We start from the raw sequence: 14,348 nt of genomic DNA, 5'->3' as shown, positions 1-14,348 counted from the left end.
GGGCGCGCGGCGAAAGTAGTTGCGTTAACAGCCGTACAGAGAGAGAGAGGAGGGGGGGCTGCTTTTTTTCTTCTTCTCTCCATTTTTCTTCTTCTCTCCTTTTTTTCCCCCCATAGTGGTCGGGACGGGTTTAACCGTTGTCCGTCGCAACTCGGACGGAGGGAGGGGGAGGCGCTGCTACTTTTTGACGGGACGGAGCCGCGAAGCGCCGAGGGAAGGGGTGTCGACCCCGTTCCAACTTGGCCGGGAAGACGGTCCTCCGCTGGGCCGAGAGCTGGGGCGGCGGAGAGGGATCGCCGGGCAGCCGGAGAAGAGAGAAGAGAAGAGAGTCGCGGCCGAGAAGCGGTGCCAAAGTTTCCCCTCGAGTTGTCTAGACCTTGAGGGGGAGGAGAGGGGGAGGAGGGAGAAGAAACGCTTAATAAAGAAACTTGACTTCGGTTTCCACGAGTGACTTGTGGAACTCATTACCACGTCCCGGCGGACGCTAGCTTAGCCGGCGCGCTAAGGACGCCTCCTCTGCCCGCACAGCATGAAAACACCTGGAGAGACTGGTAAGTTTCCCGGTTCGCCCACCCGTTGTGGCTGGCGGTTGACGACACCGAACTTTTGCCTTCCCCGGACACGTAGTCCACCCGAGTCCAAGTGAATAATAAGTAAAGCGGGAACTAATCGTAAAAGTAACGACTTCGACTTCTTTTCTCGGCGAACGGACCCCGCGGTCCCCGTCTAATGGCTGGGCTGCGAGAGTCTGGCGCAGGTTAAGTTACTGTACTCCGATCGAAGAGGAAGCGGTTACCGCATTGTTATTACAGTGTTATCTAGCTACATCCGCTTTGTCGCCCTTAACAGCTTCTTTTAGTTTTACGATCGGTGCCGTTCGCCGCGAGAGATCCTAGAAAGGACTCAGGTGCGCCGGATGTGCAACTCGTGTGAGAGGGGGGGGGGTGGACGTGGGTTTGATACTCGGAAGGGTCCTCCTCTCCGATGGCGGAGTTGAGGTGACTTGAGTCTCGCCGAGCAACAGAGGGGGAGGAGGGGGGGTGGTGGTTAGCTGATGTTTTAGCTAGTTGAACACGTTCGTCAGGTAGGCCTGTCAGTTCACTGAACTGGGACCGGTGGGTGGGGGTGGTGGTGGTTGTGGGGGGGTTTCCAGTAGCCAAGTCAGCTGAGCTCTTGTGTATGTGTGAGCACGCGTGTCCGGGAGTGTGCAATTCCTAAAAATGTTTGCATAAGCGGTGATCCCCCCCCCTCTCTCGGAAGCCCGTTGTGTTTCTCCCAGAAAAAGAAGGAAGTTCAAGGATCCACATTTATGCCAGCCACGCGATTTACTATGTCGGTGGCACAACAACGGACTTTCGTTGACGTGATTCGGACTCTCCGGGTGACGCACGAAGCGCCGCCGTTTCTCCGCAGCGGAATGAGCAAGCGGTCGTTTTGCTTTTTTTTCCCTGCGAAAACTGTTGCGATGCCTCGCTGCGAGCGGCTGGGGGGGGGGGACACACATTTGGCACAAGACCATGTGTTTGTGACTTGGCTGCCCCGACAAACTGTGGGACCCTTTCAACTCCGGCCCCCTCCCCCCCCCCCCCCCGTACCCTTGCTGAATCCCACTACACTCAGCCTTATTCCGCCCCTCAGCCACATTCCTGCACACACACCCCCCCCCCTCCCCGGAGCGGCCAACAACCCTGAGGAAGGGGGCATGACATCACACACGCCCCACCACAAGAAGCTCTTTACCAGAAAAGTTGTGTGTGTGCGTGTGTGTTGCAGTAATAGTTGCTTGGAGTAGATAGTGAGTGCCTGTCAGCCCATATGAACGTGTACTAAAAACTGACCAGGCCCGAGACGGTTGTGTAAAGTTTGTGTGTGTGTGTGTGTGTGTGTGTGTGTGTTGTGTGTGTGTTTGCATCTGCCGTTTAAGTCCTCTTGTGCACCCATTTAACTGTGTTGACAAACAGAGCTACTGTCATAGGGAAATTATCTGACAACAAATCTGATTTTTTTATAGTGGAGTTTTTAAATAGTTGAATTATTGAACTGGTTAATCCCTGGAGTTGTCCTGATCTCCTCCTGCTGTCGCCGGGTGCACAATCAGAACATTGGTATTAACCCTTACCCCCTTGCGGACTGTCTCGTTCAAAGATGGAATGCTTTGCGCAATGGGAGAAGATATTAGTAGTGGCTGCCTATCTATAGGATCAAAATGCAATCAGGGTTTCCCTGCCACATTTGGCCGCGTAGGATTATGTCCCATTCCTTAAACTGCTCCATCCACAAGAGATTATCGCCGTTCTCTCCGTCGTTGGACGCATCCCCTGCTCGCGCTCCCGTTTTCCGTGGTCACTTCATTATCCTGGTATTGATGGCAGTATTTCTGTTGAGGGAGTGAACTGATATGATGAAGTAGGAAACAGCCAGGCTATATCGCTCCATCTGATGATGCAGGCGGATGGGCTGATAGTGTGTTGGAGCCAGAAGGAAGTATGCTACGTCTTCTATAACCATTGAGCGTAGGATACCTGCTCTTTCTTTAATAGGTGATTTAGTCGAGGAAGTTAATTAAGTGGCAAACTGTATTCTGCAGGTCACATTAGCCTGCTGATAGCCACTTGATTGGTATTATCTCCTCAGTTATTCCACGGGCCTATCTAGATCTAGCCTCCGGTGCAGCTCAAAGGTTGTACTAATGATTGATTAGGCCCCGGTGATAAGAGCGGTGACACACCGGCTACAACGCAGGGCTAAGTTGGCGTTCTTTATTATGCATTTCTTTTTCCTTTCTCCTGTGATTAAACCTTTCGGCACACTTTACACCCCCACACTTTCGTATCTGTCATTCATTTTCCATCCCTTTATCCCCCTTAAAGAACCACCGTCTCTCTGTTTTTGCCAGCTCTTTCTCTCTCTCTCTCTCTCTCTCTCTCTCTCTCTCTCTCTCTCTCTCTCTCTCTCTCTCTCTCTCTCTCTCTCTCTCTCTCTGATGGGATAAGGACTGGTGTGTGTCTTTGTGTGACGGAGGTTGCTGGTGGGACCCCTGGCTCTGGAGTGGCCATTGTGTGCGGGTCTGTGTGTGTGTGTGGAGTTGGAGACAATGGGGGGAGTGGGGCAGGCTGAGGGGCTGATTGTATGAGAACTTGTGGGGCCAGGGACCTCTCATTGTCCTCATAATGGTGCAGAGCAGCCCATAGTTTTGGTGGCGGGTTTGACAAGTAAAAAGATTGAACCCACATGCCCATGTGTGTGTGTGTGAGAAAGAGAAACAAACATGTCACCTCGTTCCATTTTCTCATCCGTCACTCAGATGTGTTGCTTGATGATAATTGTTCTCGTTTCTTTTCTTCTTCTTTTTTTTGATTTTAAGGTGGCTCCCAGCTTCCCCGTGCTGTCATAGAGCTGTTTTACTAGTTAGCCTAGATTCTCTCTCTCTTTCTCTCACTCTCTCACACATACGAACACACTCTTCTCTCTCGCTCTCTCTCTCTCACTGTCTCTCACATACGCTCACATGCAAAGACAGACGTTCGATCCCGCTTTATGATGTGGCGGGGCAGGAGACAGAAGGGTGGCAAATGTGGCTCGGGGACCGAGAAGGAAAGTTTCGGTCTTTTAGCGTGTGTCTGTGTGTGTCTGTGTGTGTGCCCGCTTTCATGTGCGCCTGCATGCAGTTCAACCTCAGCGCACAACTACCGCAGTGATAAGAGCAGTGATTAACCTTATCAGTGAAAACTCCCTTACTGCGCGCTTATCACGGCAAAACCGCCGCCTCCCATTTTCACCAGAACTGTTTTACATAAGACAATTACCCCTCTGATCAGGCCTGTCTGTCCCCATTCAGAGCCTGCGACCAATGAAAGGTTGCAATCAGAAATAAATTGTCTGCTGCTCGGGTGTGTGTGTGGGGGGGGGGCTGTCATCGAGCGCTGACGTGAACATGCAAGACATTATGTCGAGCTGTATCTGCAAAAATTAATGAGAAAACAAAGACCCCCCCCCTCCAAACTTGTAATACTTTACTAAATAATTTATCAATTAAGCCTTGGAGAAAGAAAAATCCCATAAGAGCTACAAGGCCTTACTTGGCCTTGTCAAGAAAATTCTCCATCAACATTTTGATATGGTCATCTGTGGTGATAAGCTGATCATTGACTTCTTCTGGGGGGGGGCACAGGGGGGGGGCCCTCAATTGTGGAAATGTCTGTATTTAGTCAGGAATGCGACCAAAGGGAACAATGAGCTCAGCCGCTTGACACTAATGGACGTCCCGGCTATTAGCCCTATGCCGCCTGCCCTTGACCAGGGAGACCGGAGAGACCGGAGCCAACGAGGCAGAGTACCCTTGACCGCTTGGTTGCTTTTGACCACCGTTCAGCAATTCCATCAGCCAGACCACCTCAAACCCCCCCCCCCCCCCCAAGAGACAAGCACATTAAGGCCAGATTGAGCCATATGGATTATCTGCCTCTCAAACCGCCTGTTTGATCAGCTGCGCGGCTGGGAGGGAGAAACTAAAGAGGTCCGTTTAAAACGCACTTTTTTTACTCTGATAACACAACAGCAGAACTAAACGTGTCCCCGGGCCCTGTGTGTGTGTGTGTGTCTGTAAATTGGGTAGGCCCCAAATTGGGCCCTACTTTCCTGTCGGTCTGATTCGTTGTAGCTGCCTCCCCCTCGCATCGAGTAGTATTGATTATTTTTCAGAGATGCTAATCGCGTAGGCTTATGCATCAGACCGGGATGCATGAAAAACTGTCTACAGCTAATTATAACACTTTTATGGCACATATGTGTAAGTGTATATCTATATGTATAATAGTATACACTACCGTTCAAAAGTTTGGGATCACCCAAACAATTTTGTGTTTTCCATGAAAAGGCACACTTATTCACCACCATATGTTGTGAAATGAATAGAAAATAGAGTCAAGACATTGACAAGGTTAGAAATAATGATTTGTATTTGAAATAAGATTTTTTTTACATCAAACTTTGCTTTCGTCAAAGAATCCTCCATTTGCAGCAATTACAGCATTGCAGACCTTTGGCATTCTAGCTGTTAATTTGTTGAGGTAATCTGGAGAAATTGCACCCCACGCTTCCAGAAGCAGCTCCCACAAGTTGGATTGGTTGGATGGGCACTTCACACCTGTTAGAGCCTGTTTGTGCTGTCCTCTGAAGGGAGTAGTACACACCGGTGTAGGAAATCTTCAATTTCTTAGCAATTTCTCGCATGGAATAGCCTTCATAGCCTAACAGGTACTATTTAATGAAGATGCCAGTTGGGGACCTGTGAGGCGTCTGTTTCTCAAACTAGAGACTCTAATGTACTTATCTTCTTGCTCAGTTGTGCAACGCGGCCTCCCACTTCATTTTCTACTCTGGTTAGAGCCTGTTTGTGCTGTCCTCTGAAGGGAGTAGTACACACCGGTGTAGGAAATCTTCAATTTCTTAGCAATTTCTCGCATGGAATAGCCTTCATTTCTAAGAACAAGAATAGACTGTCGAGTTTCAGATGAAAGTTCTCTTTTTCTGGCCATTTTGAGCGTTTAATTGACCCCACAAATGTGATGCTCCAGAAACTCAATCTGCTCAAAGAAGTGCCCATCCAACCAATCCAACTTGTGGGAGCTGCTTCTGGAAGCGTGGGGTGCAATTTCTCCAGATTACCTCAACAAATTAACAGCTAGAATGCCAAAGGTCTGCAATGCTGTAATTGTTGCAAATGGAGGATTCTTTGACGAAAGCAAAGTTTGATGTAAAAAAAATCTTATTTCAAATACAAATCATTATTTCTAACCTTGTCAATGTCTTGACTCTATTTTCTATTCATTTCACAACATATGGTGGTGAATAAGTGTGACTTTTCATGGAAAACACAAAATTGTTTGGGTGATCCCAAACTTTTGAACGGTAGTGTACATATATATGTATATATACATATATACACATATATATGTATATATCTATTACATATATATGTGTGTATGTATATATATATATATATATATATATATATATATATATATATATATAATAGAGATACACACACACACATGTGCATGTACACACATGCATGCACGCACTGTTGCTTTTTATTGGAATTCCTGGACCTCCCACATTCCTGCTTAGAACGCTAATAGTTGCCGTCTGTGTTACATTACATACTGGGGGAAAACACAACAGTTGCTATCTCAGCTAACCTTCCCCCAGCACACATAACAACTTGCAAAGGCATGCATGCTCTCACCCACATTCTCAACAGCTCCCAAGAAGCACTTCACCTGAGCATGCTCGAGGAACGTTCCACACACACACACACACACACACACACACACACACACACACACACACACACACACACACACACACACACACACACTTAGGCACAATGGAATTGTGATTTTTCTCTTCCTTGAGTTCAAACAGAAATCATTATCAGGTGAAATTCCTTTGTCCCCTGCAATTAGGAATAGATAACGTATGAAACTTCGGGCCTCTCCTGCTCGGCGGAGCGTCGTTGATAGAATGCCCTGTTGAGACCGGCGCCTGCTGCCAGAGAATCTGAAAATTCCTGCGCGGGACGTCAAGGAAGTATGCCGTCTTACTGTAGGAGCAGGCAGCTGGATGCGAAACGTCCGCAGGAAGCTTGTCGTTCTCCCTCACCTGCTAATGTGGCCGAAGGGTTTCTAAAATCCTCGACTGTTTTAGCTGTCAAATTGAAGCCGGGTCACCTGCTGAGGTGTCTGGCAGAACAGACCAAGTGTGAGTCATAGCCGACATTTCCCTGTTAAAGCGGTGTTGGAGATTAGTGGTTTGGGTAGGTTTTTTTTTTATCAGATTGGTTGACAGATGCTTGGTTATTTCGATTGCCAGTTCTGTTTGCGCAACAGTAAACATGCTAACAGTCCAACTGCGGGGGCGTCCGGGCGGCGTGGCGGTCTGTTCCGTTGCCTACCAACGCGGGGCTCGCCGGTTCGAATCCCCGTGTTACCTCCGGCTTGGTCGGGCGTCCCTGCAGACGCGATTGGCCGTGTCTGCGGATGGGAAGCCGGACATGGGTATGTGTTCCGGTCGCTGCACTAGTGCCTCCTCTGGTCGGTTTTGGGGGGGGGGTAGCGTGATCCTCCCACGCGCTACATCCCCCCCTGGTGAAACTCCTCACTGTCAGGTGAAAAGAAGCGGCTGGCGACACCACGTGTACCAGAGGAGGCATGTGGTAGTCTGCAGCCCTCCCCGGATCAGCAGAGGAGGTTGAGCGGCAACCGGGACGGCCCGGAAGAGTGGGGTAATTGGCCGGAGAAAATCGGGGAGGAAAAATGCCCCCCCCCCCCCCCCCAAAATTGTCTTTTCAGTTGAGTATTTTAGATTACTTTTGGAAATGCAGGAGGGTGTGGTGGTGTGCATGGAATGACCTGTGGATGTACGTGTGTGTGTGTGTGCGTGCGTGTGTGTGTGTTTCTGGGTGGGTGCATGGGTTAGTATTGTAATATAATACGGGGAGTTTACAGAGCCACATTGTTACAGAGGTGACTCAGTATGAGTTGTAGAAAGACATGTTTTTGTAAAGTAATATCAAGCTAGAGGTGTGTGTGTGTGTGTGTGTGTGTGTGTGTGTCTTGGGAGGCAGCTGTACTGTGTAAGAAGTAAAGAGTGTGTGAAAGTATTTTTTAGCAAAGTACGTGTGTGTTTGTGTGTGTGTGTGTGTGCGTGCGCGCACACCAGGCCGTATGGGTGTATATATCACAGCTTCTTGGTGTGTACCGCGACAGCGGCGCCACTGAAACTGATCTGAGTCTGACGCCATGTACACACACACACATACACACACACACACACACACACACACACACACACACACACACACACACACACACACACACACACACACATCTGTGCGGATAAGGTAGCTGATCTCTCCATGCCTCCGATCCTCGAGATGATTCTATTTATTTCCAGCCCTCCCCACACAATGACCTGTCCTTAAGGGTCGAGTGGAGCCCAGAGTCTCACCTTTCCGCTGTTGAGACTGGACCAGGGTTCGAGCCCTCGAGACCGTTACAGTACGTACTTAGCCAAGCCAGTCAGTCAGATGTGAGACGGATAAACTGCTCTCCCTGTACTGGGGGCGGGCTGGTGGGAGGGGGGGGTCACAGCACTACTAGCTTACACCTTGCCTGCTTCCTATCATTTATACACACACACGCGCACACACACACACACACACACACACACACACACACACACACACACACACACACACACAACAGTTTGCTCTAATCCTTTTTTTCCTCACGGCAGCGGTGGCCGTGCGTTGCCCCCGACGGGGTCAGGCGCTCGCCGTGCTGTAATTCATACTCGTAATCTTCTTAGATGAACCCCGGTGATTCTGGTCACACGGGGGACATCTCTGCAGCGAGGGATCAGCGCTAAGTGGGCCTGTTGATGCGTATTCCCGGATCGGGACAACAGCGTGGAACCGCTTCTAGCGGGCCGCCGGATCGGCGTGAATTAACGGGTTCGGCCAGGACGCAGGACACTTTACGGCCTACAACCCTTATTTTTTATTTTATTTTTTTACAATTTCATGTGTCTCTGCAGTCCTGCTGTCCATCTGTTGTGAGTCCGTGTGTTGTTGTTGTTGTGTGTGTGTGCAAGCGGGCCCCCACGGGTCACTTGTGCACATATGTGTCTGAGTGCACATGGAGTTGTATGATGAAGCGTGTTTGATACCGAATTTTTTTAGACACGCATGGACGGTCTGTGTGTGTGTGTGTGTGTGTGTGTGTGTGTGTGTGTGTGTGTGTGTGTGTTTGTGTGTCTCTCAGAGACAGACAGAAAGGAGAGACACTGTCCTGTTGTCCCTAGCCCTCTGGCTCTGGGAGCCCGCGAGCAGAGCTCCTAACCTCTGTCTAACCCCTGTAGCAGTCAGAGGACCCTCCCTGCAGAAAGGCAGCAGTGTTGGAATAGTTCCTCCGGCTATTTTTATCTGGGAATCTGCCTCTGCCGGGCCCGGGGAGCAGGGAGAGGAGGGCAAATATCTAATCTAATTCCGGACGATGGGAAGTCACCTAAAGGACTACTGTGCCGCTTGCATAGTGTTGATACTTTGCACGTGTGGGTTTGTGTGTGCTTGTGCTCACGGGGCGTGTGTTTGTGTGGTCGGCTGTGGAGCACTGAAATGCCGCCTGGCGCCACCTTAAACTTTCTCCCCGCTTCTTACTCCTCTCGCCCTCCTCCCTTACTCTCGGCCCGTTTCCCTCTTTCTCCCCTCCCCCATTCTTTCCTCTTCTCCCCCTCTCCTCGCCTTCCCTCCTCTCGCCACCCCATGTAAGGAATGCACGATCACGTTTGGAGACTTCAGCTTTTTCAGCCCATCTTTCCCTTCCCTTGCCGTCGCCCTCGCTTTTTCTCTTTCCCCTCGCTTTCCCTTCTCTCTTTCCATGTACAGACCTGTTCTCCATGTACGCCAGCACTCATTTGGAACCTTGAGCCAATTCTTTGAGAGGGAGGGAGAGAGAGAGAGGGGAGAGAGAGACAGAGAGAGAGAGACGTGAGAGAGAGACAGAGGAGAGAGAGACGGAGAGAGAGGGAGGGGAGCGAGAGAGATACGTGAGAGAGAGAGGGAGAGAGAGAGAGCTAGGACTGGGTTGTAGGTATGAGCACCATGTTGCCATATGTAGGTTAATACTTCTGTCTGTGGGAACAAAATGTGCTCGGTGTTTTGGTCACTGGAAAGAAATAAAAAAATGGCTCCTTGCCCCCTACTGTCCAAAGTTCTCTCAGGGCACAATCTTACTCTTTCACTGCACATTTCAATCAAACAAATTGGGTGGGAAGACGTCTTTTTAAGCCATCGTTTAACCGAAATCCGCAGCATTTCAGCGAACGCATAGTTCGACTTGGGCTGATTATGTGTGTTAAGACACTCAAGATGTCACTTAATCTGCAGCCAAATGAGTCTTGTGTTTCACAGGGATCGCTTCACCGACCTCTGTAGTTCAGCCGTGGCGCTGTGTGTGTGTGTGTGTGTGTGTGAGAGAGAGAGAGATAAGAGAACATCCTCTGTCTTTTATCTGCTGTGTCTGGTTGATCTAATTTAGTCCTCTTCATCGTCGACCCACACATAAGCGCTGTTTTTTTTTTTTTGTGCGCTCGCGATTTGGAAACACAAGCGCACACTGTTTCAACATTGCTCGGGCCAAATGGTAAATAGGACTTGCCAACGTCCAAGCCCGTGGTCAACAGACCTCTGAGGTGGAGCGCGTCCTGTCTAGCTAGTCTGCTGGTTTGTCCGGTAGACTGGGAGCGTTTTACGATGCGTGCATGTGTGTGTGTGTGTGTGTGTTTTCTCTTCTTCTGTGTGTGTGTGTGTGTGTGTGTCGGGGGTGTTTATTGACTTTTGTACAAGTTTTTGCGCGTGTAATTAATTTAGTACAGTTTTTTTGTGTACGCGCGTGCACGCTTGTGAGTTCGCGTCTCCACGGAGGAGTGAGACCTTTTTAAGCATCGATTGACCATCCCATCCGTCCATTCTCCCTTTCCTCTCCACATCATTTCTCTGTCACCAATCCATGGGCCAATACCCCAGTGGCAGATCCTCTTCCATTAGCCTCCCCCTCCTCCTCCTCCTCCTCCTTCTCCTCTGTCTGACCTGCAACTCCATCTCTTCTCCTCTGTCCATGTCACCATGCCCTCTCACGCTCGAGTCGTTTTTTTTGTTGTTTTTTTTAGCTCTTTCCTTCCTTCTTCCCTCTGTTGTTTTGCTAATTTGGGCACTCAATTGACGGGAAAGTCACTTGTTCCCAGACCAGAGTGACGAGTAAAATCCCTAAACTTCCCGCTGAGTTAGCCACTGAAGAGGTTTCTGGAACAATATCTTTTTTTTTTGTTGTGGATTTACTCCCCATTTTTCTCCCCAGTTGTACCCAGCCAATTACCCCACTCTTCTGAGCCGTCCCGGTCGCTGCTCCAGCCCCTCTGCCGATCCAGGGAGGGCTACAGACTACCACATGCCTCCTCCGATACATGTGGCGTCGCCAGCCGCTTCTTTTCACCTGACAGTGAGGAGTTTCACCAGGGGGACGTAGAGCATGGGAGGATCACGCTATCCCCCCCCCCCCCGAACAGGCATCCCGACCGACCAGAGGGGGCGACCAGGATCTGGCTTCCCACCCGCAGACATGGCCAATTGTGTCTGGAGGGATGCCCAACCAAGCCGGAGGTAACACGGGGATTTGAACCGGCGATCCCTGTGTTTTTAGGCAACAGAACAGACCGCCACGCCACCCGAATGCCCTTTTTGCCCCCAGCCTTTTTTGTGTGAGGTGCGGGTTCCTCTGCCCATGTCAGCTGCACATAACTGTGTATCCACACACACATGCACACACACACATGTAATCACACAAAATGTCATCGCCTCCATCAGACCCCGGGCTCCATCCAGGATGTGTGTGTTTGTGGGCATGTTAAAGTGCAGCGACTTGCTCTCCCAGCAGGACAAACATCAGACTCTATTTATATCCACTGGTCATCGTCTTCTTGAAATGTTCATAAGACGACATCCTTCCTCCAGGATACTGGCATTCTCTCTGCTCTCCAGGTGTCTGTGTGTCTGTTGGCCTGAGAGACGGACTGAATAATTCAGTGGATCATTGGAAAGGTATTTATAGGAAAGCAGAGTGATTAAACTTTAATGACAAAGCTGGCCATCAGTACCCCATAGCATATAGCATATCCTGTGCCTCCCTGCAAGTTAGTATAAACACAGACACACACACACACGGCTGGAAAGGGCCCGTCTCATTACTTATTTCTCAGGGACTAGCTTGGCATCTTATACGCTATACTACTCTCCGTCTTCGGCATTAATTTCCAGCCTTTTAGCGCTCTGACCTGAACATAGCCTCGAGATGTTTTGCCATTCAACCCGCTAAACAACGGCGGCTGTTTGGACTCATAATCCTCTCGTGAGCCATGACCTTGTGGAAATCAAGTATAACCTGCTACACTTCAAGGTCCTAACCCACGAGTTGGGCTTCGCAGTCCGATTTCTTTTTTACCATTTCATTGTTTGTTTGTATTTTGTGTTTGTGTGGTGCAAAAGTCAAGTCCATAAACCTGTGTGTATCATTTTGCATCTTAAGAGATATAAAGAATCTAATCTAGGAAAAAAAATATTTAGAAATTTTTTTTTTTCTTCTCCCCAATTGTATCCAGCCAATTAACCCCAGTCTTCCGAGCCGTCCCGGTCACTGCTCCACCCCCTCTGCCGATCCGGGGAGGGCTGCAGACTACCACATGCTTCCTCCGATACGTGTGGAGTCGCCAGCCGCTTCTTTTCACCTGACAGTGAGGAGTTTCGCCAGGGGGAGGTAGCGCGTGGGAGGATCACGCCATTCCCCCCAGTTCCCCCTCCTCCCCCCGAACAGGCGCCCTGACCGACCAGAGGAGGCGCTAGTGCAGCGACTAGGACACATACCACATATCTGGCTTCCCGCCCGCAGACATGGCCGATTGTGTCTGTAGGGATGCCCGACCAAGCCGGATGGAGGTAATGCGGGGATTCGAACCGACGATCCCTGCATTGGTAGGCAACGGAATAGACCGCCACGCCACCCGGACACCCAGTTTCACATTTCTGAAATGGTGGATATGTCATATAGGAAATAAAACTCTGCTCCATTTTTGTCAGCTGCTGCTCATGTTCGGTATTTAATAATTCATAATTCAAAAATTCAAGAATGTTAGTATGGCATGTGCCTGACATAGTCTATTTTTGCTGGGGCAGATAAACCTGCGACGGTGCTGTTAGTTATTGCAACTTTGACGGTCGACTTTGCACCTTACATTCACCCCAGCTTGTGTTCAGTTCACTGTACTCACTGAGAAACTGGCGATAACTCATAAAGTTGACCTGTAAGGTATAAATCAAACGTCAAAGGGGAATGTGCCTCTATGGCTCTAGATGCACTCGGTGTATAGAATTTGCAGGTTCAAATCCGGGTGATAACCCATGAGTCTCTCTTTCTCTGTCTCTGGCACTCCCTGTCTCACTCGCTCAGAATCAGAATCAACTTTACTGGCCTCGTGTGCCTGTGCACATGAGGAATTTGACTCCGGTTCACAGTAGGTTCTAGTGCTTGCAGACATCCCTCACACAAAAAAAAGAACAAAAAAAAAAAGAAAGAGAAAAGAAAAAAAGAAGAAGAAATAAATGGAACAACAGCAGGAAATTGGAGGCATGTATGCACAACAGGTGTGCCTCCTCCGATACATGTGGAGTCGCCAGCCACATCTTTTTACCTGACAGTGAGGAGTTTCACCAGGGGGTCGTAGCACGTGGGAGGATCACGCTATTCCCCCCAGCCCCCCTCCCCCCGAACAGGCACCCCTGACCGACCAGAGGAAGCACTAGTGAAGCAACCAGGACACATACCCGCATCCGGCTTCCCACCCGCAGACACGGTCAGTTGTGGCTGTAGGGATGGCTGACCAAGCCGGAGGTAACATGGGGATTCGAACTGGCGATCCCCATGATGGTAGCCAACGGAATAGACCGCTGCCCGGACAACCCCTACTTTCCCTATATTACACTATATTATCTTATGTACCAGAAGTATTCACTATAGTATGTTCACCGACCATCCACCTCACAACTACATACTATATACCTATGTTACAACCACAACAATCATGGGACCCTCTCTCATTCCTGTTATCGCTGTTCTATTAAATGAAACAGAAATTCATCACATTCGTCATCTTTTGAACAGTAGTGACTGAGTACTCTAAGAATGTGTCAACGGTTTTCATCACGACCTTCAATAGCAACATGAAAAAAGTGTTGTCTTTGAGCAGTAAAAATTTATCACAAGTGGCTCTGTGTACAAGTTTCAGGTGACACTTAAAAGCTACAGTATGTAAAAAAAAATTTCATCTGAATTTCGCCCTGAAAACATATCTTAATGTGGGCAAATTGACTCACACTCGCAGTCTCCTGTGGGCGAGTTTCATAGACCAGTGCGGTGCAGAGACGTTCCATTTTGAAGTTTCACAGCGAGCCTTGCCCTTCTAGCCAATCAGGGAAACCCAAAGGGAAGGGGCGTGCCTCCTGGCTGTCAATCAGCTTGGTGCACATAATTGACATGCAGTGTCGGCAGTTCTTGGGTGAAGCCCCATTAGCAGCAGGCTTGTCTCCCTTGGTCAAACGAAAATAGCAGTCTACTTCATCTATGACTTACAGGCGATGAGAAGAAAAACGACTTCACAGGAACATTGCCTCATTCATGAAGTGATCTTATGGGCAGATTTGTTCTTACACACTTTGTGGAGTTTTTAGTCGACAAGCT

At 49.2% G+C, this 14,348-nt stretch overlaps 1 protein-coding gene across 1 annotated transcript in view; it reads left to right on the top strand.

Annotated features, from left to right (window-relative positions):
* Positions 1-6: 6 nt before the first annotated feature.
* The window catches only part of erfl3 (Ets2 repressor factor like 3), a 74,746-nt gene continuing 60,404 nt past the window's right edge, over positions 7-14,348 (top strand). The window contains exon 1 of the mRNA XM_056286315.1: positions 7-551. Within this exon, the coding sequence (XP_056142290.1) occupies positions 530-551 (22 nt within the window). The 5' untranslated portion in view covers positions 7-529. The remainder of the gene's footprint in view (positions 552-14,348) is intronic.

The sequence above is a fragment of the Lampris incognitus genome, chromosome 9, assembly GCF_029633865.1.
Source record: "Lampris incognitus isolate fLamInc1 chromosome 9, fLamInc1.hap2, whole genome shotgun sequence".
NCBI classification, from domain to species: Eukaryota; Metazoa; Chordata; class Actinopteri; order Lampriformes; family Lampridae; genus Lampris; species Lampris incognitus.
This window is presented reverse-complemented; position numbering and strand designations above follow the sequence as displayed.